Source organism: Choloepus didactylus, chromosome 5 (assembly GCF_015220235.1).
Source record: "Choloepus didactylus isolate mChoDid1 chromosome 5, mChoDid1.pri, whole genome shotgun sequence".
NCBI classification, from domain to species: domain Eukaryota; kingdom Metazoa; phylum Chordata; class Mammalia; order Pilosa; family Megalonychidae; genus Choloepus; species Choloepus didactylus.
Window position 1 is genome coordinate 115,753,217 of NC_051311.1, and position 23,855 is coordinate 115,777,071.

General features: G+C 37.1%; 1 protein-coding gene across 2 annotated transcripts in view; it reads right to left on the reverse strand.

The window, feature by feature from the left end:
* Positions 1-23,855, reverse strand: part of COL28A1 (collagen type XXVIII alpha 1 chain) — a 228,999-nt gene that overhangs the window by 108,097 nt on the left and 97,047 nt on the right. For both annotated transcript variants that reach the window (XM_037836765.1, XM_037836764.1), the window contains exons 14-16: positions 18,548-18,616; positions 16,425-16,493; positions 10,667-10,735 (exon numbers count right to left, since the gene is read on the reverse strand). In XM_037836765.1, the coding sequence (XP_037692693.1) occupies positions 10,667-10,735; positions 16,425-16,493; positions 18,548-18,616 (207 nt within the window). The remainder of the gene's footprint in view (positions 1-10,666; positions 10,736-16,424; positions 16,494-18,547; positions 18,617-23,855) is intronic.

The window sequence follows — 23,855 nt, forward strand, 5'->3', positions numbered from 1 at the left end:
TTTTATTTTTCTTTTATCCCTAATTTAACGTTTTTACCCACTACATAAACAGAGATTAAATTTAAGTCAAATGTGAATCATTTGCCTTAAAAGAGTAAACCAATTATTTTCTTGTTCAATGCAGTTTACACATAGTACATTTTATTTAATCTCCTATCTATTAGGGGGTCAGCTCCAGAAATGGCCCCTTCTATCACAAAATTTTTTTTTTATTTTGGAAAAGAAGATAAGGGAGCAAGGAAAGAAAGAAGTCAAAGATAAATTTTTTAAGCTGAAAACCAATAACTCCACCAAGACCAGCCTTAAAGCCAGCAGGAAGCCATAGGCGGGCAGTCGAGAATACACAGGCCGCCTGGACAGACTTGGCTCTTTGAACCTCATTTTCAGCCACACAGTGGTGGGTGAGCCCTGGCACATCACAAGTCCCAGGATGTGTCAGCACTGCCAGCCACTTCCAGGATCAGAGTGTAAGTAAGCCCTGCTGAAGCCAGCAAATAAACTACCAAGCTGGGGAATGCCCTGGTGGCATAGTCAAAATATCCTTGAATATTTATATAATTTTCTTTTTCTTAGTTGCTAGGGTACTAGAATAGCTAGAAGGAAAGAACTGAAATGGTGGAACTGTATCATGTAGCATCCTTTGAAATTTGTTTTAGCTACTTGTTAAATTGTAATTTGAAAGCTATACCTTTTTGTATATATGTTATATTTCACAATAAGCTAATAACTGAAACTGTGGTACTATAACTCACAACAACTTTAGAAATTTCCTATACATATACTTGTTAAATCATACTTTGAAAGATATTACCTTTTTGCATATATGCTATATTTCATAAGGAAATAACTGAAATTGTGGAACTGTAACCTATAATATTTTTTGAAATTTGCTCTCTAACTACTTGTTAAATTGCACTTGGAAAGTTATCAATTCTATGTATATATGTTATATTCAACAATAAAAAACATGATTAAAAATATCCTTGAGAAACTGGGCCGAGGCCAGTGTCAGGGCACCAGAGGGCCTCTGGCCTGCAGAGCATCGCCAGGCTTTAGGCCAAGCCAGGACAGGAGGGGGCAGAGGAGTGGGAGCGGGCCGGGGCAAGGGCATCTCAGCCCACAGAGCCGCCCTAGAAAAGATACAGCCACTAGACAGCGACTCTGAACTCTTTAAAAACGCTAATCTCATTTTTAAAAACCCTGAGCACTTCCTGTGCGCCCACCAGACCCACTGCAGGCACTAAAAAGAGAATAATTCCGACACGGCCCCCTGCCCTCACAGAGCTCTCTGTTTAGCTGGGGAGATAGGCAGCCACACAAGTGACTCATCCCGGGCGTGATGTGTTAAATGCCAAAAAAGAAGTTTAAACAAAGGGCACCTTGAACAGGGAGATTAATTCTGAGTTGAGAGAAAACCCTGTAAGTTTTTCAGAGAGTTGGCACCTGAAGCCTAGAGGTGAAAGATCAGTAGTTCAAGAAGACAGAAGAATAGAAATGTGAAGGAAAATGCAGAGATAGGTAACTGTATAGGTGCAGTTTGGGGGATATTTCAGGAAGTCAGTCACAGAGGTATTTAAATTTTCAAATAAATAAATCGACTTGGAGGTGGGGAATAAAAAAAGAGGGCTAAATTGTTTTGCTTCAGTCCTTGGCTTACTGCAGTAGAACCCAGAGGTTAAAATACATGATCTGAGGAGGCAGGGCAAGATGGCAGACTGGTGAGCTGTAAGTTTTAGTTACTCCTCCAGGAAAGTAGGTAAAAAGCCAGGAACTGCGTGGACTGGACACCACAGAGCAATCTGTCTTTGGGCATACTTCATACAACACTCATGAAAACGTGGAACTGCTGAGATCAGCGAAATCTGTAAGTTTTTGTGGCCAGGGGACCCGCGCCCCTCCCTGCCAGGCTCAGACCCGGGGGAGGAGGGGCTGTCAGCTCCGGGAAGGAGAAGGGAGAACTGCAGTGGCTGCTCTTATCGGAAACTCATTCTACTGATTCAAACTCCAACCATAGATAGACTGAGACCAGACACCAGAGACTCTGAGAGCAGCCAGCCCAGCAGAGAGGAGACAGGCATAGAAAAAAAAACAACACGAAAAACTCCAAAATAAAAGCAGAGGATTTTTGGAGTTCTGGTGAACACAGAAAGGGGAAGGGCGGAGCTCAGGCCTTGAGGCGCATATGCAAATCCCGAAGCAAAGCTGATCTCTCTGCCCTGTGGACCTTTCCTTAATGGCCCTGGTTGCTTTGTCTATTAGCATTTCAATAACCCATTAGATCTCTGAGGAAGGCCGTTTTTTTTTTTTTTTTTTTTTTTTTTTAAATCCTTTTTTCTTTTTCTAAAACAATTACTCTAAGAAGCCCAATACAGAAAGCTTCAAAGAATTGAAATTTGGGCACGTCAAGTCAAGAGCAGAACTAAGAGAGCTCTGAGACAAAAGGCAATAATCCAGTGGCGGAGAAAATTCACTAAACAACATAACTTCCCAAGAAAAGGGGGGTGTCCGCTCACAGCCACCATCCTGGTGGACAGGAAACACTCCTGCCCATCGCCAGCCCCATAGCCCAGAGCTGCCCCAGACAACCCAGTGTGACGGAAGTGCTTCAAATAACAGGCACACACCACAAAACTGGGCGTGGACATTAGCCTTCCCTGCAACCTCAGCTGAATGTCCCAGAGCTGGGAAGGTGGAGCAGTGTGAATTAACAAAGCCCCATTCAGCCATCATTTGAGCAGACTGGGAGCCTCCCTACACAGCCCAGCAGCCCAGAACTGCCCTGGGGGGACGGCACTCACCTGTGACATAGCACAGTCATCCCTCAACAGAGGACCCGGGGTGCACAGCCTGGAAGAGGGGCCCACTTGCAAGTCTCAGGAGCCATACGCCAATACCAAAGACTTGTGGGTCAGTGGCAGAGACAAACTGTGGCAGGACTGAACTGAAGGATTAGACTATTGCAGCAGCTTTAAAACTCTAGGATCATCAGGGAGATTTGATTGTTAGGGCCACCCCCCCTCCCCGACTGCCCAGAAACACGCCCCACATACAGGGCAGGCAACACCAACTACACACGCAAGCTTGGTACAACAATCGGGCCCCACAAGACTCACTCCCCCACTCACCAAAAAGGCTAAGCAGGGGAGATCTGGCTTGTGGAGAACAGGTGGCTCGTGGACGCCACCTGCTGGTTAGTTAGAGAAAGTGTACTCCACGAAGCTATAGATCTGATAAATTAGAGATAAGGACTTCAATAGGTCTACAAACCCTAAAAGAATCCTATCAAGTTCAGCAAATGCCACGAGGCCAAAAACAACAGAAAATTATAAAGCATATGAAAAAACCAGACGATATGGATAACCCAAGCCCAAGCACCCAAATTAAAAGACCAGAAGAGACACAGCACCTAGAGCAGCTACTCAAAGAACTAAAGATGAACAATGAGAACATAGTACGGGATATGAAGGAAATCAAGAAGACCCTAGAAGAGCATAAAGAAGACATTGCAAGACTAAATAAAAAAATGGATGATCTTATGGAAATTAAAGAAACTGTTGACCAAATTAAAAAGATTCTGGACACTCATAGTACAAGACTAGAGGAAGTTGAACAACGAATCAGTGACCTAGAAGATGACAGAATGGAAAATGAAAGCATAAAAGAAAGAATGGGGAAAAAAATTGAAAAACTCGAAATGGACCTCAGGGATATGATAGATAATATGAAACGTCCGAATATAAGACTCATTGGTGTCCCAGAAGGGGAAGAAAAGGGTAAAGGTCTAGGAAGAGTATTCAAAGAAATTGTTGGGGAAAACTTCCCAAATCTTCTAAACAACATAAATACACAAATCATAAATGCTCAGCGAACTCCAAATAGAATAAATCCAAAAAAAACCCACTCCGAGACATATACTGATCACACTGTCAAACATAGAAGAGAAGGAGCAAGTTCTGAAAGCAGCAAGAGAAAAGCAATTCACCACATACAAAGGAAACAGCATAAGACTAAGTAGTGACTACTCAGCAGCCACCATGGAGGCGAGAAGGCAGTGGCACGATATATTTAAAATTCTGAGTGAGAGGAATTTCCAGCCAAGAATACTTTATCCAGCAAAGCTCTCCTTCAAATTTGAGGGAGAGCTTAAATTTTTCACAGACAAACAAATGCTGAGAGAATTTGCTAACAAGAGACCTGCCCTACTGGAGATACTAAAGGGAGCCCTACAGACAGAGAAACAAAGACAGGACAGAGAGACTTGGAGAAAGGTTCAGTACTAAAGAGATTCGGTATGGGTACAATAAAGGATATTAATAGAGAGAGGGAAAAATATGGCAAACATAAACCAAAGGATAAGATGGCCGATTCAAGAAATGTCTTCACGGTTTTAACGTTGAATGTAAATGGATTAAACTCCCCAATTAAAAGATATAGATTCGCAGAATGGATCAAAAAAAATGAACCATCAATATGTTGCATACAAGAGACTCATCTTAGACACAGGGACACAAAGAAACTGAAAGTGAAAGGATGGAAAAAAATATTTCATGCAAGCTACAGCCAAAAGAAAGCAGGTGTAGCAATATTAATCTCAGATAAAATAGACTTCAAATGCAGGGATGTTTTGAGAGACAAAGAAGGCCACTACATACTAATAAAAGGGGCAATTCAGCAAGAAGAAATAACAATCGTAAATGTCTATGCACCCAACCAAGGTGCCACAAAATACATGAGAGAAACATTGGCAAAACTAAAGGAAGCAATTGATGTTTCCACAATAATTGTGGGAGACTTCAACACATCACTCTCTCCTATAGATAGATCAACCAGACAGAAGACCAATAAGGAAATTGAAAACCTAAACAATCTGATAAATGAATTAGATTTAACAGACATCTACAGGACATTACATCCCAAATCACCAGGATACACATACTTTTCTAGTGCTCACGGAACTTTCTCCAGAATAGATCATATGCTGGGACATAAAACAAGCCTCAATAAATTTAAAAAGATTGAAATTATTCAAAGCACATTCTCTGACCACAATGGAATACAATTAGAAGTCAAGAACCATCAGAGACTTAGAAAATTCACAAATACCTGGAGGTTAAACAACACACTCCTAAACAATCAGTGGGTTAAAGAAGAAATAGCAAGAGAAATTGCTAAATATATAGAGACGAATGAAAATGAGAACACAACATACCAAAACCTATGGGATGCAGCAAAAGCAGTGCTAAGGGGGAAATTTATAGCACTAAACGCATATATTAAAAAGGAAGAAAGAGCCAAAATCAAAGAACTAATGGATCAACTGAAGAAGCTAGAAAATAAACAGCAAACCAATCCTAAACCAAGTACAAGAAAAGAAATAACAAGGATTAAAGCAGAAATAAATGACATAGAGAACAAAAAAACAATAGAAAGGATAAATATCACCAAAAGTTGGTTCTTTGAGAAGATCAACAAGATTGACAAGCCCCTAGCTAGACTGACAAAATCAAAAAGAGAGAAGACCCATATAAACAAAATAATGAATGAAAAAGGTAACATAACTGCAGATCCTGAAGAAATTAAAAAAATTGTAAGAGGATATTATGAACAACTGTATGGCAACAAACTGGATAATGTAGAAGAAATGGACAATTTCCTGGAAACATATGAACAACCTAGACTGACCAGAGAAGAAACAGAAGACCTCAACCAACCCATCACAAGCAAAGAGATCCAATCAGTCATCAAAAATCTTCCCACAAATAAATGCCCAGGGCCAGATGGCTTCACAGGGGAATTCTACCAAACTTTCCAGAAAGAACTGACACCAGTCTTACTCAAACTCTTTCAAAACATTGAAAAAAATGGAACACTACCTAACTCATTTTATGAAGCTAACATCAATCTAATACCAAAACCAGGCAAAGATGCTACAAAAAAGGAAAACTACCGGCCAATCTCCCTAATGAATATAGATGCAAAAATCCTCAACAAAATACTTGCAAATCGAATCCAAAGACACATTAAAAAAATCATACACCATGACCAAGTGGGGTTCATTCCAGGCATGCAAGGATGGTTCAACATAAGAAAAACAATCAATGTATTACAACACATTAACAAGTCAAAAGGGAAAAATCAATTGATCATCTCAATAGATGCTGAAAAAGCATTTGACAAAATCCAACATCCCTTTTTGATAAAAACACTTCAAAAGGTAGGAATTGAAGGAAACTTCCTCAACATGATAAAGAGCACATATGAAAAACCCACAGCCAGCATAGTACTCAATGGTGAGAGACTGAAAGCCTTCCCTCTAAGATCAGGAACAAGACAAGGATGCCCGCTGTCACCACTGTTATTCAACATTGTTCTGGAAGTGCTAGCCAGGGCAATCCGGCAAGACAAAGAAATAAAAGGCATCCAAATTGGAAAAGAAGAAGTAAAACTGTCATTGTTTGCAGATGATATGATCTTATATCTAGAAAACCCTGAGAAATCAACGATACACCTACTAGAGCTAATATACAAATTTAGCAAAGTAGCGGGATACAAGATTAATGCACATAAGTCAGTAATGTTTCTATATGCTAGAAATGAACAAACTGAAGAGACACTCAAGAAAAAGATACCATTTTCAATAGCAACTAAAAAAATCAAGTACCTAGGAATAAACTTAACCAAAGATGTAAAAGACCTATACAAAGAAAACTACATAACTCTACTAAAAGAAATAGAAGGGGACCTTAAAAGATGGAAAAAAATTCCATGTTCATGGATAGGAAGGCTAAATGTCATTAAGATGTCAATTCTACCCAAACTCATCTACAGATTCAATGCAATCCCAATCAAAATTCCAGTAACCAACTTTGAAGACTTGGAAAAGCTAGTTATCAAATTTATTTGGAAAGGGAAGATGCCTCGAATTGCTAAAGACACTCTAAAAAAGAAAAACGAAGTGGGAGGACTTACACTCCCTGACTTTGAAGCTTATTATAAAGCCACAGTTGCCAAAACAGCATGGTACTGGCACAAAGATAGACATATAGATCAATGGAATCGAATTGAGAATTCAGAGATAGACCCTCAGATCTATGGCCGACTGATCTTTGATAAGGCCCCCAAAGTCACTGAACTGAGCCATAATGGTCTTTTCAACAAATGGGGCTGGGAGAGTTGGATATCCATATCCAAAAGAATGAAAGAGGACCCCTACCTCACCCCCTACACAAAAATTAACTCAAAATGGACCAAAGATCTCAATATAAAAGAAAGTACCATAAAACTCCTAGAAGATAATGTAGGAAAACATCTTCAAGACCTTGTATTAGGAGGCCACTTCCTAGACTTTACACCCAAAGCACAAGCAACAAAAGAGAAAATAGATAAATGGGAACTCCTCAAGCTTAGACGTTTCTGCACCTCAAAGGAATTTCTCAAAAAGGTAAAGAGGCAGCCAACTCAATGGGAAAAAATTTTTGGAAACCATGTATCTGACAAAAGACTGATATCTTGCATACACAAAGAAATCCTACAACTCAATGACAATAGTACAGACGGCCCAATTATAAAATGGGCAAAAGATATGAAAAGACAGTTCTCTGAAGAGGAAATACAAATGGCCAAGAAACACATGAAAAAATGTTCAGCTTCACTAGCTATTAGAGAGATGCAAATTAAGACCACAATGAGATACCATCTAACACCGGTTAGAATGGCTGCCATTAAACAAACAGGAAACTACAAATGCTGGAGGGGATGTGGAGAAATTGGAACTCTTATTCATTGTTGGTGGGACTGTATAATGGTTCAGCCACTCTGGAAGTCAGTCTGGCAGTTCCTTAGAAAACTAGATATAGAGCTACCATTCGATCCAGCGATTGCACTTCTCGGTATATACCCGGAAGATCGGAAAGCAGTGACACGAACAGATATCTGCACGCCAATGTTCATAGCAGCATTATTCACAATTGCCAAGAGATGGAAACAACCCAAATGTCCTTCAACAGATGAGTGGATAAATAAAATGTGGTATATACACACGATGGAATACTACGCGGCAGTAAGAAGGAACGATCTGGTGAAACATATGACAACATGGATGAACCTTGAAGACATAATGCTGAGCGAAATGAGCCAGGCACAAAAAGAGAAATATTATATGCTACCACTAATGTGAACTTTGAAAAATGTAAAACAAATGGTTTATAATGTAGAATGTAGGGGAACTAGCAATAGAGAGCAATTAAGGAAGGGGGAACAATAATCCAAGAAGAACAGATAAGCTATTTAACGTTCTGGGGATGCCCAGAAATGACTATGGTCTGTTAATTTCTGATGGATGTAGTAGGAACAAGTTCACTGAAATGTTGCTATATTATGTAACTTTCTTGGGGTAAAGTAGGAACATGTTGGAAGTTAAGCAGTTATCTTAGGTTAGTTGTCTTTTTCTTACTCCCTTGTTATGGTCTCTTTGAAATGTTCTTTTATTGTATGTTTGTTTTCTTTATAACTTTTTTTTTCATACAGTTGATTTAAAAAAGAAGGGAAAGTTAAAAAAAAAAAAAAAAGAAAAAAGACAAACAAGGAAAAAAAAAAAAAAAGATGTAGTGCCCCCTTGAGGAGCCTGTGGAGAATGCAGGGGTATTCGCCTACCCCACCTCCATGGTTGCTAACATGACCACAGACATAGGGGACTGGTGGTTTGATGGGTTGAGCCCTCTACCATAGGTTTTACCCTTGGGAAGATGGTTGCTGCAAAGGAGAGGCTAGGCCTCCCTGTATTTGTGCCTAAGAGTCTCCTCCTGAATGCCTCTTTGTTGCTCAGATGTGGCCCTCTCTCTCTGGCTAAGCCAACTTGAAAGGTGAAATCACTGCCCTCCCCCCTACGTGGGATCAGACACCCAGGGAAGTGAATCTCCCTGGCAACGTGGAATATGACTCCCGGGGAGGAATGTAGACCCGGTATCGTGGGATGGAGAACATCTTCTTGACCAAAAGGGGGATGTGAAAGGAAATGAAATAAGCTTCAGTGGCAGAGAGATTCCAAAAGGAGCCGAGCGGTCACTCTGGTGGGCACTCTTACGCACACTTTAGACAACCCTTTTTAGGTTCTAAAGAATTGGGGTAGCTGGTGGTGGATACCTGAAACTATTAAACTACAACCCAGAACCCATGAATCTCGAAGACAGTTGTATAAAAATGTAGCTTATGAGGGGTGACAGTGGGATTGGGAATGCCATAAGGACCAAACTCCACTTTGTCTAGTTTATGGATGGATGTGTAGAAAAGTAGGGGAAGGAAATAAACAGACAAAGGTACCCAGTGTTCTTTTTTACTTCAATAGCTCTTTTTCACTCTAATTATTATTCTTGTTATTTTTGTGTGTGTGCTAATGAAGGTGTCAGGGATTGATTTAGGTGATGAATGTACAACTATGTAATGGCACTGTAAACAACTGAAAGTACAATTTGTTTTGTATGACTGCATGGTATGTGAATATATCTCAATAAAATGATGATAAAAAAATATCCTTGAATAGTCAAAATATCTGGCTCTTAATTTTATCTAAATATTTATTTACAGATTTACCTTGGCTTTTCCTGCACCTTCATCCTAATATATTACATAGGACTTCTGCGAAGAGGCCAGAAATGGGGAAAGGAGTAATAGCCAACTTTGCGGCTATTCCAGTTAACAACAACAAAAAACCAAACTAATTAATCCACAGATGATTGGAAAGAAACTCAAAGATAAGTTGAAATTCTCATTTTTTTTAAATCCTTCTCTTCTCTAGTACCCTAGATAAACAGAGCACTGTTCATTTTCCAGGCAACAGAATAAGTCAAACATTAATGATACATTTTAATCAAACTGATTTGCTACTTTTTACCCAGGAGGATGTTCAGCATAAATCTGGATTTGGTGATCACTTTGGTTAAATGAGATTATATAAAATAATCCACATGGTAAACAACAAGTAGATAGTACTGTTACCATCATATTAAGATGACTGTGCAGCTTTTCAAAAAGTTAGGGTCAGAAGATTTTGGAAGCATTTCCAACAATGAATGTAGAGACATCCCCAGAGATTTTCCTTTCTTCTGACCAAGAGAGGCCAGTCATCATTTATAAACCCTATATGTGGTGTGCCTCTATTCAGGAAGGGTGTCCCTTAAATGAAGTGGTACCTCTGATTCTGGTCCTTGTTTTAAGTTTAATGATTTCCAGGTTGGTATGTGGTTAGGGGTTAGGAAAGACTACTCTACTGACACTGGGAGAGAGTAGAATTTAATCATTCACAAAGCCCAAAGAGGGAAAAAACACATAAACCAACAGGTAAATGAAATATTGCTGCCAAAGGGAACTACAAAATAAAAAACATATTTCCGCAAAACTTTTACCCTAGTAATTAGGCTTTTACCCTATTAATTAGGCTTAACAGCATCAAGGAACACACAATTTATTTTTTAACTCTTTGGAAATTCTGAAAGATAAAATCTTCTCATGAATCCATCTTATCCTTCCCTATATTCACTTCTCAACATATATCCTATTGCAACCTGCTGGTCAATTATACTCATAGATGTTTGCAGGACTGGCCTCCAATTAACACAGGGATCAGGCTTGAATGTTTGTACCAAAGGGAAAAGAAAAAAGCATTGATTACCTGTTCACCTTGACTCCCAATTCCAGGCATACCTACTGGTCCTGGAGGTCCCACAGGTCCCAAATCTCCCTGTGTAGAAAATAAATCAGAAATGTAACAATACAAAAAAAACTCATCTTTACATACTTTGCTAATTTGAAGTTAGCTAGATTAAAACTTATCTTTATACCATTAAAAAAGTCCAACCCAGGAAATTAACTGGGTAAACAACTCAGAGTATGCTTAATTTATATAAGAAAATAAACTTTTTAAGTGGCTTATAACTTATATAAAGCTTGAGGTTCCTATTCATCCTGTTCTCTTATACTATGAAAGTTATAAATAATGAACTATAATGAAATATCCAATTATGCATTAGTAATTCAAGTGTTAATCACAGAACATTAATTTAAAAAAAAAATAATTCTCCAAAGAATGCTACTGTCGAAACTTTGGAATCCTTGTTTGCACCACAGAGTTGTGAAATTCCATTTCTTTCAAACAGTTTATAGTCAAGTTTTCCAAAAATAGAATATGTATTTTTTCTACTTCTCTAAATTGGTGGGCATTTACATCAGCTTTTGTTTGTCATTTTTCTCACAAAACCAAAAATGCCTGAATGGTTATTATAATGATGCAATGCTTCCTATTAGGCTCATAACAGAATTATTTAAAAGCATAAAATTTATAGGTTAGAAGAAAACCAGGACTTGAGAGAGAAACTGAAGAAAAATGTATTAAAATTTTATAAATACTTTTCCCTCCAAATCTTATTAAGTATGCACTTTGAAAAATTATGAAATTATTTAAGGTAAATGCAAAAAAAAATAAAGGGTCCTCCTCTCTCCCTCCCTGAAAGAAATATGGGAAACAGTGATAGCTATTAATAGGAAAAGCAATATCATTTCATTCATTCTTTCAACAAATATTTTTTGGGTGCCCATTATGTGCCAGTGACCAAAATAGCCAAAAACTTCTGTCCTCATAGAGCTTAAATTCTGGAGGGAGAAACAGTAAGCAATAAACAAGACAAATAGATAAAATATATGGTGCATTGAATAATGATACGTGCTAAGGAGAAAAATAAATCAGGAAAGGGGGAGGCGGTTGCAATTTTGGATAAGGAAGCCAGAGATGGCCTCACTGATGAAAGGGAATGAGCCAGGTGGAAACCCGGAGGGAAAGCATTCCAGGCAGAGCAAACAGCGCGTACAAGGACGATGCTGGATATGTTCTAGAAACAGTGAGGGGGCAGTGTGTCTGGAGTGTGTGTGCATAAGGGAGAGCATGAAAGGTTAGGTCAGAGAAGTATGGCAGTGGGGTTGGGCAGATGGATCATCAGGACCTTTTAGGCCATTGTAAAGACTTTGGCTTTTCTCTGAATGAGATGAGAAGCCAGAGAGGGTTTTGAGCAGGGCAGTGAATGATCTTAGTTTTGAACGGCTCAGTTGGGATGCTGTATTGAACAAGAGAGATGACGGTGGCATGGAACAGGGTGGTGGCAGCGGAGGTGGTAGAGAGCTCAGATTCTGGATGTATTTCGAGGGTAGAACTGATAGGACTTGATACAGAATGGATGTAAAGTTTAAAAAAGAGAGAGAGAAAGGAATCAAGGGTGTTTCTGAGACTGGGAAATAATCGAGTTATTTACTGGAAAGCCTGAAAGAGAAGCAAGATTTAAGTAACATCAGGAGCTCAATATTGGACATGTTAAGTTTGAGATGTTTAAAATAGACATGAAAGCGGAGACATCAAGGAGGCAGAAAAGGTCTGGGCTGAAGACATAAATTTAGGAGCCTTCAGTATATAGATGTTATTTAAAGCCCTGACTGGGTGAGTGTACCAGGTAAATAGGAAAGAGAGAAGGTCCAGAGACTGAGTCCTTTGGGCGTTCCAGTTACTAGAAGTCAGAGAGATGAAGCAGAACCAGAAAAAACTGAGAAGTAGCCAGAGAGAGACGAGAAAAACCAGGCAAGTGTGGTATCCTGGAAATGAAGTGAGGAAAGTGATCAATCTGTCAAATGCTATTGATAGGTCAAAAAAGTTGAAAACTGAAAATCGATCATTGGATTTAGCAACATGGATAAGTATGCTTATTTTAACAGCAATTGTCTTTGGACTACATTAGGATCAGTAAATTTTCTTCAAACAGTCTGATAGTAAATATTTTAGGCTTGAGGGCCAGCAAGTCTCTGTTGCAACTAATCAGCACTGCTTTGGTAGTACAAGAGCAGCCATAGACAACAGGCAAACAAACAGTGTGGTTGTGTTCTCATATTTTATCTACAAAAACAGGCAGTCAGCCCTATAGTTTGCCAACCCCTGGCCTAAATAATATGCTATTATGAACAAGGTATATCATTATATCAGACTTTGATATGAAAGTATGTTGAACCTTTCACTAAGACATGCCCTAGAATATGCTTCCCAAGTGTCTCAACCCCGATCTAAATAAATATCATGGAAAGAAAATGGAATGGAGTCAAGTTCTGATTCCAAACTAGATTGTTCTCTGTCAGAACTTGTATGTTTATTATGTGGCAGTCACTGTACTAAATGCTTTTTATGCTTTATCTCATTTAATCCTCAAAACAATCCTCTGAAATAGGCATCCCCATCTTCCAGATAAGGTTAAGGAACTTGCCCTGGATCACACAACTGTTAGATGGCAGAGGCATGATTCAAGCTCACCTCTGACTCCAGAATGTAACTTGTAACCACTATTCTACAAAAAGTCAACAAGCATATAAGAGAGATACCCTTTTATACAGTGTTATTTACATTTAAATATCTGTCTCAGAACTACTTCCTTTTTTGGGTATGAATTATATATACTAGAGAGACCTTATCATAGGAGTGTTTATCTTATCACCTGATCACAGAAATCAAAGTCTCTGAAAGTTAAATATAAAAGAATAGGAAAGGAAGAATAAGAAAAGGGAAGCAGATGGAAGACAGTATTGAGCTGCCAAGGGAATAGCAGAATAAAAGCTCTGTAATTTCCATGTGATAATGTCCCGATATTTCAACATGTTTTCTTTGCATGAGCTCCAGATGTAAAAACACAAACACCATGTCATGACACTTGAAAAGGTTAGTTACCAAACTCATGAAACAATGATTCTGTTGTACCAGTTCTCATTGCTCCAAAGGGAGAAGGAAATAGAATCTTTTCAGTTTCCTAAGCTGAATGTATTGCTGTCCAAAGAATGTAACATGATCTTTTTGCTCTTTTTGCTAGCATCATCTTTTTAAATATCAAATCCAGACCTAACAACATGCCTGGGAGTCACTTTTATTTTTCTTTTTGTTTATAGCCTAAAATTCTATTAATTATACCTTCCTAATCTGTATAACTCAAAAGAAAAAAAAAAAAGGCACCAAGGAAAAAACGATAAATCAACTAAATGATCTGGCAGATATGACACGTGTGCTTGTGTGTGTAAATTATCTGCCAGTTCCAGGAAATCAAATGTTCTAGTACTTGGAAGAGGGTCTGGAACATTCTAGGTGCTCCAATATTTGTTGAAAGAACAGGTATTTCAAATAACCAAATTTTCCAGATAATTTACACTAAAACAAAGCTTTATAGTATAACCATTTTGAAAGGAATATTTCCTTCCAAAATAATAAAATTATAAATTAATCGTTTATGTACTAAACTTTCTATTTTGGGAGTATTCTGGAATGGCAGTTACAATTAGAGCTGAACTGTCTGAACCAAGAATTGTATTACCTCTAAATTTTGTATAACTCACTGTTTACCACTATTTCTGCTATTTAAATACACAGATACCCAGAAGAGACAACAAGTCAATAAAACGAGTAAGCAATTCAAGATTGAAACATAATACCTAGGTGAATTATTACTATCAATTATAATTCTAATATAATATATAATTTAATAATATACATAGAGGCTAGCATATAAATGACTCCAAATTGATATGAGGTCTTTGTTTTTCGCACATTTCTACGTTCCCTCCCCCTCTGGCATCTGTCATTTCCCACTGCTCTTTAGGGCCTTATCCGCTGGTAGCTTCTATCACCAACCACATCCACTGTCCCCCCCCCCATGCCCAATCTGGGCATAATCTATAGCTATTTTAAAGAAAGCAAGTAACTAGTGAGAAAGAGAAAGGCAGACCCTAACAGCTAGGCCATAGAGTTCTCCTGCTGAACATAAACAATTATACAGAACACCAATATCAGACAGTGCCACTCTCTGACCATGATGAACCAAAACAGAAGCAAAATCCCACTGCAATAATATCTGGGCACAGACAAAAAAACAAGACACACTGTCCAAACCCCCAAAATTAATCAAACATCCCATTATACTGGTTAATATGAATGACTGCTACATCTTTTAAACAATTATAACTTAAGCCTGATTCCATTTTTCTCACCTCCTAGATAAGATTCATTAAAATATCCAATGATAAAATTACCCCCACTTCTTACAGTATCCAATCCAGAGCCAACTTGTGCTTCCTTGAACCATCCCTAAAATTATCTAACAGGAGACCAAATCCTATGAAAAGCCTTATCTTACATCCTCCTATTGAGTTGCCACTGGTTTCTTATAGCATGTGGTCTCCCTTACTGAAATAAGTCAAAAACTTTGTTCAACTATAGATGTGTTCTTGTTAATCTATGCTGGAGGACATCAACACTACTTTTCTTAAACTAGTTTCCTTATTTTAACTCCATTTTAAGGCAATATTTTTGAGTGAGGGTCTAAGGATGCTATGCTGGTTTGGATCTGTTATGTACCCCAGAAAAAGACTACGTTCTTTTAATCCAATCTTGGAGGTATAGACCTATTGTGGGTGGGATCTCTGGATTAGATTAATTCCATGGAGATGTTACCCCACCCATTCAAGGTGGGTCTTAATTAGTTTACTGGTGTCCTCTATGAGAGGATAAAAGGCAGAGAGATTTTGAAGAGAGCTTCAGAGATGCTTACAGAGAAAATGCCCAGAGACATTTTTGGAGACAGCCATTGAAGCCAGAACCAGGAGAGAAGCTAAGAGATGAAATCCAGAGTTTGCCCCAGGGAAGCTAAAAGAGGACCCCCAGACACTTAGAAACAAGCAAGGACGCACAGGAGCTGAGAGAGAGAAGCTAAGACAGAAGCCCAGAGACATTTTGGAGGAAGCAATGGAAATGGAAATGAGAAGCTAACCTCGGGAGAGAAGCCCAGCAGCCTCCAGCCATGTGCGTTTCTTTGTGACAGAGGAACCCCAGATGCCATCAGCCTTTCTTCAGGGAAGGTATCCTTCTCTTGTTGATGCCTTAGGTTGGACATTTTCATGGCCTTAGAACTGTAAATTTGTGAACTAATAAACTCCCATTGTAAAAGCCAATTCATTTCTGGTATATTGCATTTTTGGCAGCTTCAGCAAACCAGAACCAATACATTTGTGCTTCTGCAATGGAGTTAAGTCAATATGTTTATGACAACAATTCTCTTTACTAAGTAGACGTCTCTTTTGCTAATGTCTGGCATCAAAGCTGCTTTGCTGATGGTTGAGGTCACTGGAAGCCAGAACTCAAATAAGTGAGACATTACCATGAATATACATGATGGGTTTCTTAGATCATAATTCATCCTGTGTAATAATATACCTACCATATACACTGAATTTATAATCAACCAGATACTCATGTGACATGGTTATCATGTTGCATACAGTTCATAAATAAACACACATAAAGAGTAATAACAAAAATAGTCTTATTGGCATTTTTTCTATTTATACCCTACATGGAGTACCTTGTCCCCTTTGATTGATAGGCCTTGTAGTCCTTGTGGGCCAATTGGTCCCTCAGAACCTTTTTCACCCTGAAAGTATATGGGAAGAATATCAGTGTGCTAAAAAAAAAAATCAAAAAAAAAAAAAAAAAAAATCAGGATTTTAAAGCAGTTTACCTTATAATTTCTACAAATTATGCTTTAAACCTATTTCTTAAAACAAGCATCCAAATTCACTGTTCACTGCAAATGGATAATTCTGACTCCAGGATCTGTTACTTGCAAAAAACATTTTTTTCCTGTATCATTGCAAAGCATCAGCAAGTAGCACAAATAAAAACTCCCATTGGCTGGCTGGTTGGGGAAAGAAGTATTCTGACTAATGGGTTCTTCTGATCATTACCAAAGCATATAATCACATACACTAGACCTTAAAATGACACCAAATATAATGTGTTCTTTCTTTGATGAGATAGAGAGCAATGCAGTACCCCTGGGTTATTCTGAACAAGAGCATATCCTTATATCATACTTTATACAATATCAAGGTATGTTGAACCTGTCCCTAAGACATGCCTTGGAATATGCTCCACTCATTTCTCATTTGTTTCTTTATCTTAAAAAAAAAAAAAAAAAAAAAAAAACAGATTATAAAGAGAAGAAAGGAATGATTCTGGCTATTTAAAATCTCCAGATTGTTTGGGCTATACATAAATAGAAATTTACTATATGCCAAAAAAATCAAAAAACTATATATAGCAAACCTTTCTGAAATGTGGTGACAAAGTGCTAGCCCCTATCTTCTAATAGTGATACTTCGGTTAGTCAAAGGCAGTAGGAAGGTCTCCCTTCCCCAACATATCATTTCCATTTATTATGACAAATTAAAATTTATGTTTTAAAAATTCAACCTAGCAGCCACTCACAATGCGTATGAATTATTTGTTGTGGCTAACTGCTTTCCCTCTAACAGTGATTTAGGTTTCTCATAGGTAATTGAGTATTGTTATGGTGTAGGACACTGAAAAGGAATAAAATGCAATTTTGGAGCATGAGGCCATTTTGAGGAGGTCAGATCTGAGTGACCTGACTGACTAACTGCAGTGGGAGGTCTTAGACACTTGCAAAGCAGCATGTGGTCCTCTGGGCAGCGTGTGCATACATGCATATATTTTGGGGAAAGACTTTAGAAAATAAGGAAGAAGGACTCCAAAAATTATCTTCACTTACTCTTTAATTTTGTTCATGCTGCCCAAAGTATCTTGGAAAATTGTCTCCTGTGTGGCCCCTGGTATTAGTGCCATAGATTGTGGGTAAACAGTCTAGACCAGGGGTCCGCAAACTACAGTCGTGGGCCCAGCCAAGCACATTCCCTGTTTTTTGGTAAATAGATTTTTATTGGAACCCAGAGACATTCATTCATTCATTCTTTTATTATTTATGGTTTCTTTCACGCTGTAACAGCAGAGTTAAGTAGTTACAGCAGATAGCATATGGCTTGCAAAGTCTAAAATATTTACTATCTGGCCCTTTACAGGAAAAGTTTGCCATTCCTGGTCTAGAGAAACTTGAGGTCTAAAACTTATAAGTAAGAAGTCATGGAAAAGTATAAATTCTCAAGCAAATTCATCATTGGTAAATGATGCTTCATATGGTAACTTCCAGTTCCCTCTCCCTCCCATATTTCCCCTCTTATAAAATCAGTGGCAATACTATTACAACTTGATTCATTAGACTGTTTCTTATCTTTGTTTCACAAAGCAAAGCTGTGCATAAAACTTTTGCCACAGCTGGACTCAATATTTTAACTTCTGTACAAAAAAATTGCTATTTATCACAAGTTGCTTTAATGACTAAAAATGCTTTAAGAAATTTTCTAATTTCATGACTGGTAATTACATGAAGTGGAAGTCTGTTGATCACTTATTTATAATTGCAAATGTATCTAATTGATTAACTTACAACTGCAAATTGCATTGCTTTTGCATGTTAGGGGAAAATGTACATATTCCTTCATTTTAGTAAGGAAGATGGTCAGGAAAATACTTGATTTCTAATAATTGGTTCGGACACATTTTTTGAAATTTGCAGTCCATAACTGAGCAGGACAAAGCTCTCTTTCCAAGTGCAGAAGGCACTGTTACCTTTGGTCCTGGGACTCCTTCTCCAGGTAAACCCCTCTCTCCTGGTGTTCCTTCAGGACCACGGGGACCCTGGTTAGGACAGGAGGGAATACAGAGTGGGAGGGGAGAGAAAAGGGGAGGGGTAAAAGAGGAGGTAGGGCAGGTGAGGGGAAGAGAGGGCAAAAGAGGGGAAGAGAGAGAAATGGTCACACTTCAGTTCCCAAGGACTTGGCAATGCTAGAGTCCTGTTTAAGTTATCAGTGAGAATCCTTCTATTAGCTCTATACAGGATCAGTAGAATATACCTAAGACAACAGATATATCCCGAATTTGATATTTTTCAAAGTGGGATCACAAATAATTAGTGTGCTATTCAATCAATTTGGTAAACTGGTTAGATTTTTTGAAACATAATAAAATAGAATATGGTAAGATAGACTAGAATAGAAAAGAATTCAATCAGAAAACATCAGAGAGATTACACTAAGAATAAGTGATGTTTAATGAACCTTCTTTTTACACCAATATATACGTACATGTGTTCTGGATCACAATATAAAATGTATTTCTTCCTTTGGGCCACAGTGAAAATGTTTGAAAAACAATACCCAAGAGAAATTAAGCACTGTTCATGAAACATATTCATTGGAGCACTCTATGTAATAGCAAATAATTGGAAGCAACCTAATTGTTCATGAACAGAATAGATAAATGATGGTATTCTCCTTCAATGGAATATTATACAGTAATTAAAATGAATGAACTAGATCTTCATGTGTCAATACAGATAAATCTCAAACACATAATATTGAGCAAAGAAAGGAACTGCAGAATGATATGTAGATTAAAACGCAATTTATATAAAGTTTTAAAATATTCAATATAATGATATATATTGTTTATTGATACATATATTTGTAACTGAAGTACAAGTATTGATTGAAATGAAAATACCAAATTCAGAATAATGATTACTTCTTTAGATGGCAGAAGAAGAAAGAGATTAAGGGAATAGGGGTCTGAGACCAAGGGAATGGGCTTCTGTTAAAAACAGAACATTACACATGTAATGTTTCTGTTGTTTTTTAATAGATGGAAAGGAAGTTGCAAAAATAGTACAGATACTTCCCCATGTACTTTTTTGGGGAGGGGATATAACATATATAGATAGAAAAACCAAGTTTCCCCCAACAGTTACATCTTAATTAAAATACAATATCAAATCCAGAAAATTGACATTGATACAATGTATATATAACTTTATGCCATTTTATCACAAGTGAATTTGTGTAACCTTCACTGCAATCAAGATAGAGAACTATTCCATCACCACAAAGATCTTTATAGTCACGCCCATGCCCTTCGTGTTTTGACACCCCCTACCATCCCTAACCCCTGGCAATCATTAATCTGTTCTCTAGCTCTATAATTTTGCCATTTTGAGAATGTTATCTAAATGGATTCACACATGTAGTTAGTAAACTTTAACTTTTTTTTCACTCAGCATAACTGAGCCACATTCAAGTTGTTGCGTGTACCAGTAATTTGTTCCCTTTTGTTGCTGAGTACTACTCCATGGTTTGGATATACCACAATTTATTCTACCATTCTACCATTGAAATATAACTGGGTTGTTTCCAAGTTTTGGCCATTAGAAATAAGGCTGCTCTGAACATTCATGTACAGTTTTGTGTGTCTGTCTGTGTGTGTATGTACATAAACTTTTATTTCTCTGGGCTAAATGCCTAGGAGTGTGATTGCTAGGTCTTACAGAAATTTTAATTTTATGTTTAGTTTTTTCTTTAAAGAAATTGCCAAATTATTTTCCAGAGTGGCTGTACATTTTACACTTCCACAAGCAATGTAGGAGTGATGCAGTTTCTCCATATACTCACCAGTTTTTTATGTTGTCGCTAATTTTTTAATCCATTATGATAAGTGTATAGTGATATTTCACTGTGGTTTTTAATTTGCATTTCCCTAGTGACTAATGAATCTCTTTTCCTTTGTTTATTTGCCATCCATATATCCTCTTCTGTGAAATGAGTATTCATGTCTTTGGCCCATTTATAATTGGATTTTGTCTTACTATTGAAATTTGAGAGTTATTTATATATTCTAAATATGAGTCCTTTGTCAGATATATGGTTTGCAAACATTTTCTCCCAGTCTGTAAGTTACCTTTTTATATTCTTCATGTGGTCTTTCACAGAGCAAACATTTTCTCATTTTGATGAAGTCCAAATTATTGATTTTTTCTTTTAAGATTACATGACTTACTAAGCCTTAAGGTCCAAAGAGTTTCTCTATTTTATTCTAAAAGTTGTTTAGTTTTATATTTTTATATTTGAACTTGTGATCCATTTTGAGTTATTTTTTATAAGTTTGAGATCTAAGTTTGAAGTTCCTTTTTTTGCATAAAGATATCCAATTACTCCATCATCATTTGCTTAAAAGGCTATAGTTCCTCCATTGAATTGCTTTTGCACTTTCATAAAAAAAAAAAAAAAAAAGTGAGTTTGTTGTACTTGTGTGGGTGTCTATTGCTGGTTTCTCTATTCTGTTCCAATTGTCATACTTCTATGATCTGCCCATATCACACCATCTTGATTAATATAGCCATGTGGTAAATCATGAAGCCAGACAGTGTGAGTTCTACAACTTTATTCTTTTTGTCAAAATTCATTTAGTTATTCTAGCTCCTGTGCCTTTCCATAAGATTTTTAAAATAATATTATCTCAAATCTACAAAGAAATCTTGCTGAGATTTTTAAAGGAGCTGCATTAAACCTACACATCAATATAGGGAGAACTGCCATATTTACAGTGTTGCTGCTTCCTATCCATGGACATGATATGCCTCTCTATTTGTTTATCTTCTTTGATTTCTTTCATCAGTATTTTGTAGTTTTCAGCATATGACTCCTATAAATGTTTTATTTGATTTTACCCAAGTATCTATTAGCTATCACAAATGGTAATTTTTTTTGTAATAAACAAGTTGTGGATTTACAGAAAAATCATACATAAAATACAGGGTTCCATATACTATCCTATTATTAGCAACTTGCATTGGTGTGGTATATTTGTTACAATTGATGAAAGCACATTTTTGTAATTGTACTATTAACTATAATCCATGGTTAAACTAGGGGTTAACTGTGTTATGCACTTCCATGGATTTTTAAAAATATTTTAATTCTAGTAACACATACAAAACCTAAAATTTCCCCCTTTTAACCACATTCAACTGTATAATTCAGTGCAGTTAATTAAGTTCTCAACACTGTGCTACCTTTACCAACATCCCTTACCAAAACTTATCCATCATTCCAAATAGAAACTCCACACATTTTAAGCCTTAACTCTATATTCCCTACCCCTATCCTGGTCACCTATATTGTAGATTCTAACTTTATGACTTTGCTTATTCTAATTATTTCATATCAGTGAAATCATACAATATTTGTCTATTTTGTGTCTGACTTATTTCACTCAACATAATGTCTTCAAGGTTCACCCATGTCACATGAACCAAAACTTCATTCCTTTTTAATGCTGAATAATATTCCATTGCATGTATACACCACATTTTGTTTATCCACTCATCAGTTGACGGATACTTGGGTTGCTTCCATCTTTTGGCAATTGTGAATAATGCCACTTTGAACATCAGTGTGCAAATATTTGGTCAAGTCCCTTCTTTCAATCCTTTTGGGTATATACCTAGTAAAGAAATTCCTGGTTCATGTGGTAATTCTATTTAGCTTTCTGAGGAACTGCCAAACTGTCTTCAACAGCAGCTGCACCATTTTACACTTCCACAACCTATTTCTCCATATCCTCTCCAACACTTATAAACTTTCTACTGGGTGTGAAGTGGTATCTCACTGTGTTTTGATTTGCAGTTCCCTAATAGTTAGTGATGTTAAGCATCTATTTATGTGCTTCTTGGCCATTTGTATATCTTCTTTGGAGAAGTGTCTATTTGAGTCTTTTGCCTATTTGTAAATTGGGTTGTTTGCATTTCTGTCATTGAGTTGAAAGATTTCTTTACATGTTCTGGTTATTAAACCCTTATTGGATATGTGGTCTCCAATTACTTTCCTCCATTGCATAGGTTAGCATTTTACTGTCATGATAAAGTCTTTTGAAGCACAAAAGTTTTTAATTTTGAGGAGGTCCCATTTATCTATTTTTTCTTTTGTTGCTTATGCTTTGGGTGTAAAGTCTAAGAAATCATTGCCTAACACAAGGTCCTGAAGATGCTTCCTTATGTTTTCTTCTAGGAGTTTGACAGTTCTGGTTAGGTATTTCATCCATTTTGAGTATATGGTGTGAGGTAGAGGTCCGCCTTCATTCTTTTGCAAATGGAAATCCAGTTTTCCCATCACCATATATTGAAGCGATTATTCTTTCCTGCTTGTCAAAAATCATTTGTCCATAAACGTGAGGGGGACTTTAGAACTCTCAATTTGATCCACTGGTCTATATAGCTGTCCTTGCGCCAGTACCATGTTGTTTTGATTACTGTGGCTTCGTAACAAGTTTTAAGATTGAGAATGTGAGTGCTCCAACTTCATTATTCTTTTTCAAGATTGCTCTTGTTATTTGGGGCCCTTACCCTTCCATATAAATTTAATAATTGTCTTCTCCATTTCTACAAAGAACGTTGTCAGAATTTTGATTGGGATTGCTTTGAATCTGTAAATTACTTTGGGTAGAATTGAAATCTTAATAATATTTAGTCTTCCAATCCATAAGCATGGAATATCCTTCCATGTTATATAGCAATATTATATACTTTTCTATGTACAATTCTTTTACATCCTTGATTAGATTTGTTCCTAGGTATTTGATTCTTATAGTTGCTATTGTAAATGGGATTTTTTTCTTGATTTCTTTTTCCAATTGTTCATTACTGGTATATTTTTGCATATTGATGCTGTATCCCTCCACTTTGCTGAATTTATTTATCAGATCTAGGAACATTGTTGTTGATTTTTCAGGATTTTCCATATATAGGATCATGTCATCTGCAAACACAGAGTGTTTTACTTCTTCATTTTCAATTTGGATGACTTTTATTTCTTTTTCTTGCCTAATTGCTCTGGCTAGAACTTCCAGTACAATGTTGAATAACAGTGGTGACAGTGAGCTAACAGTGGTGACAGTGAGCATCTGTGTCTTGTTCCTGGTCTTAAGAGGGACAGCTTTCAGTCTTTCACCATTAAATGTGATGTTAGCTGTGGGTTTTTCATATATGCCCTTTATCATGTTGAGGAAGATTCCTTCTACTCCTAGTTTTCTAAATGTTTTCACCAAGACA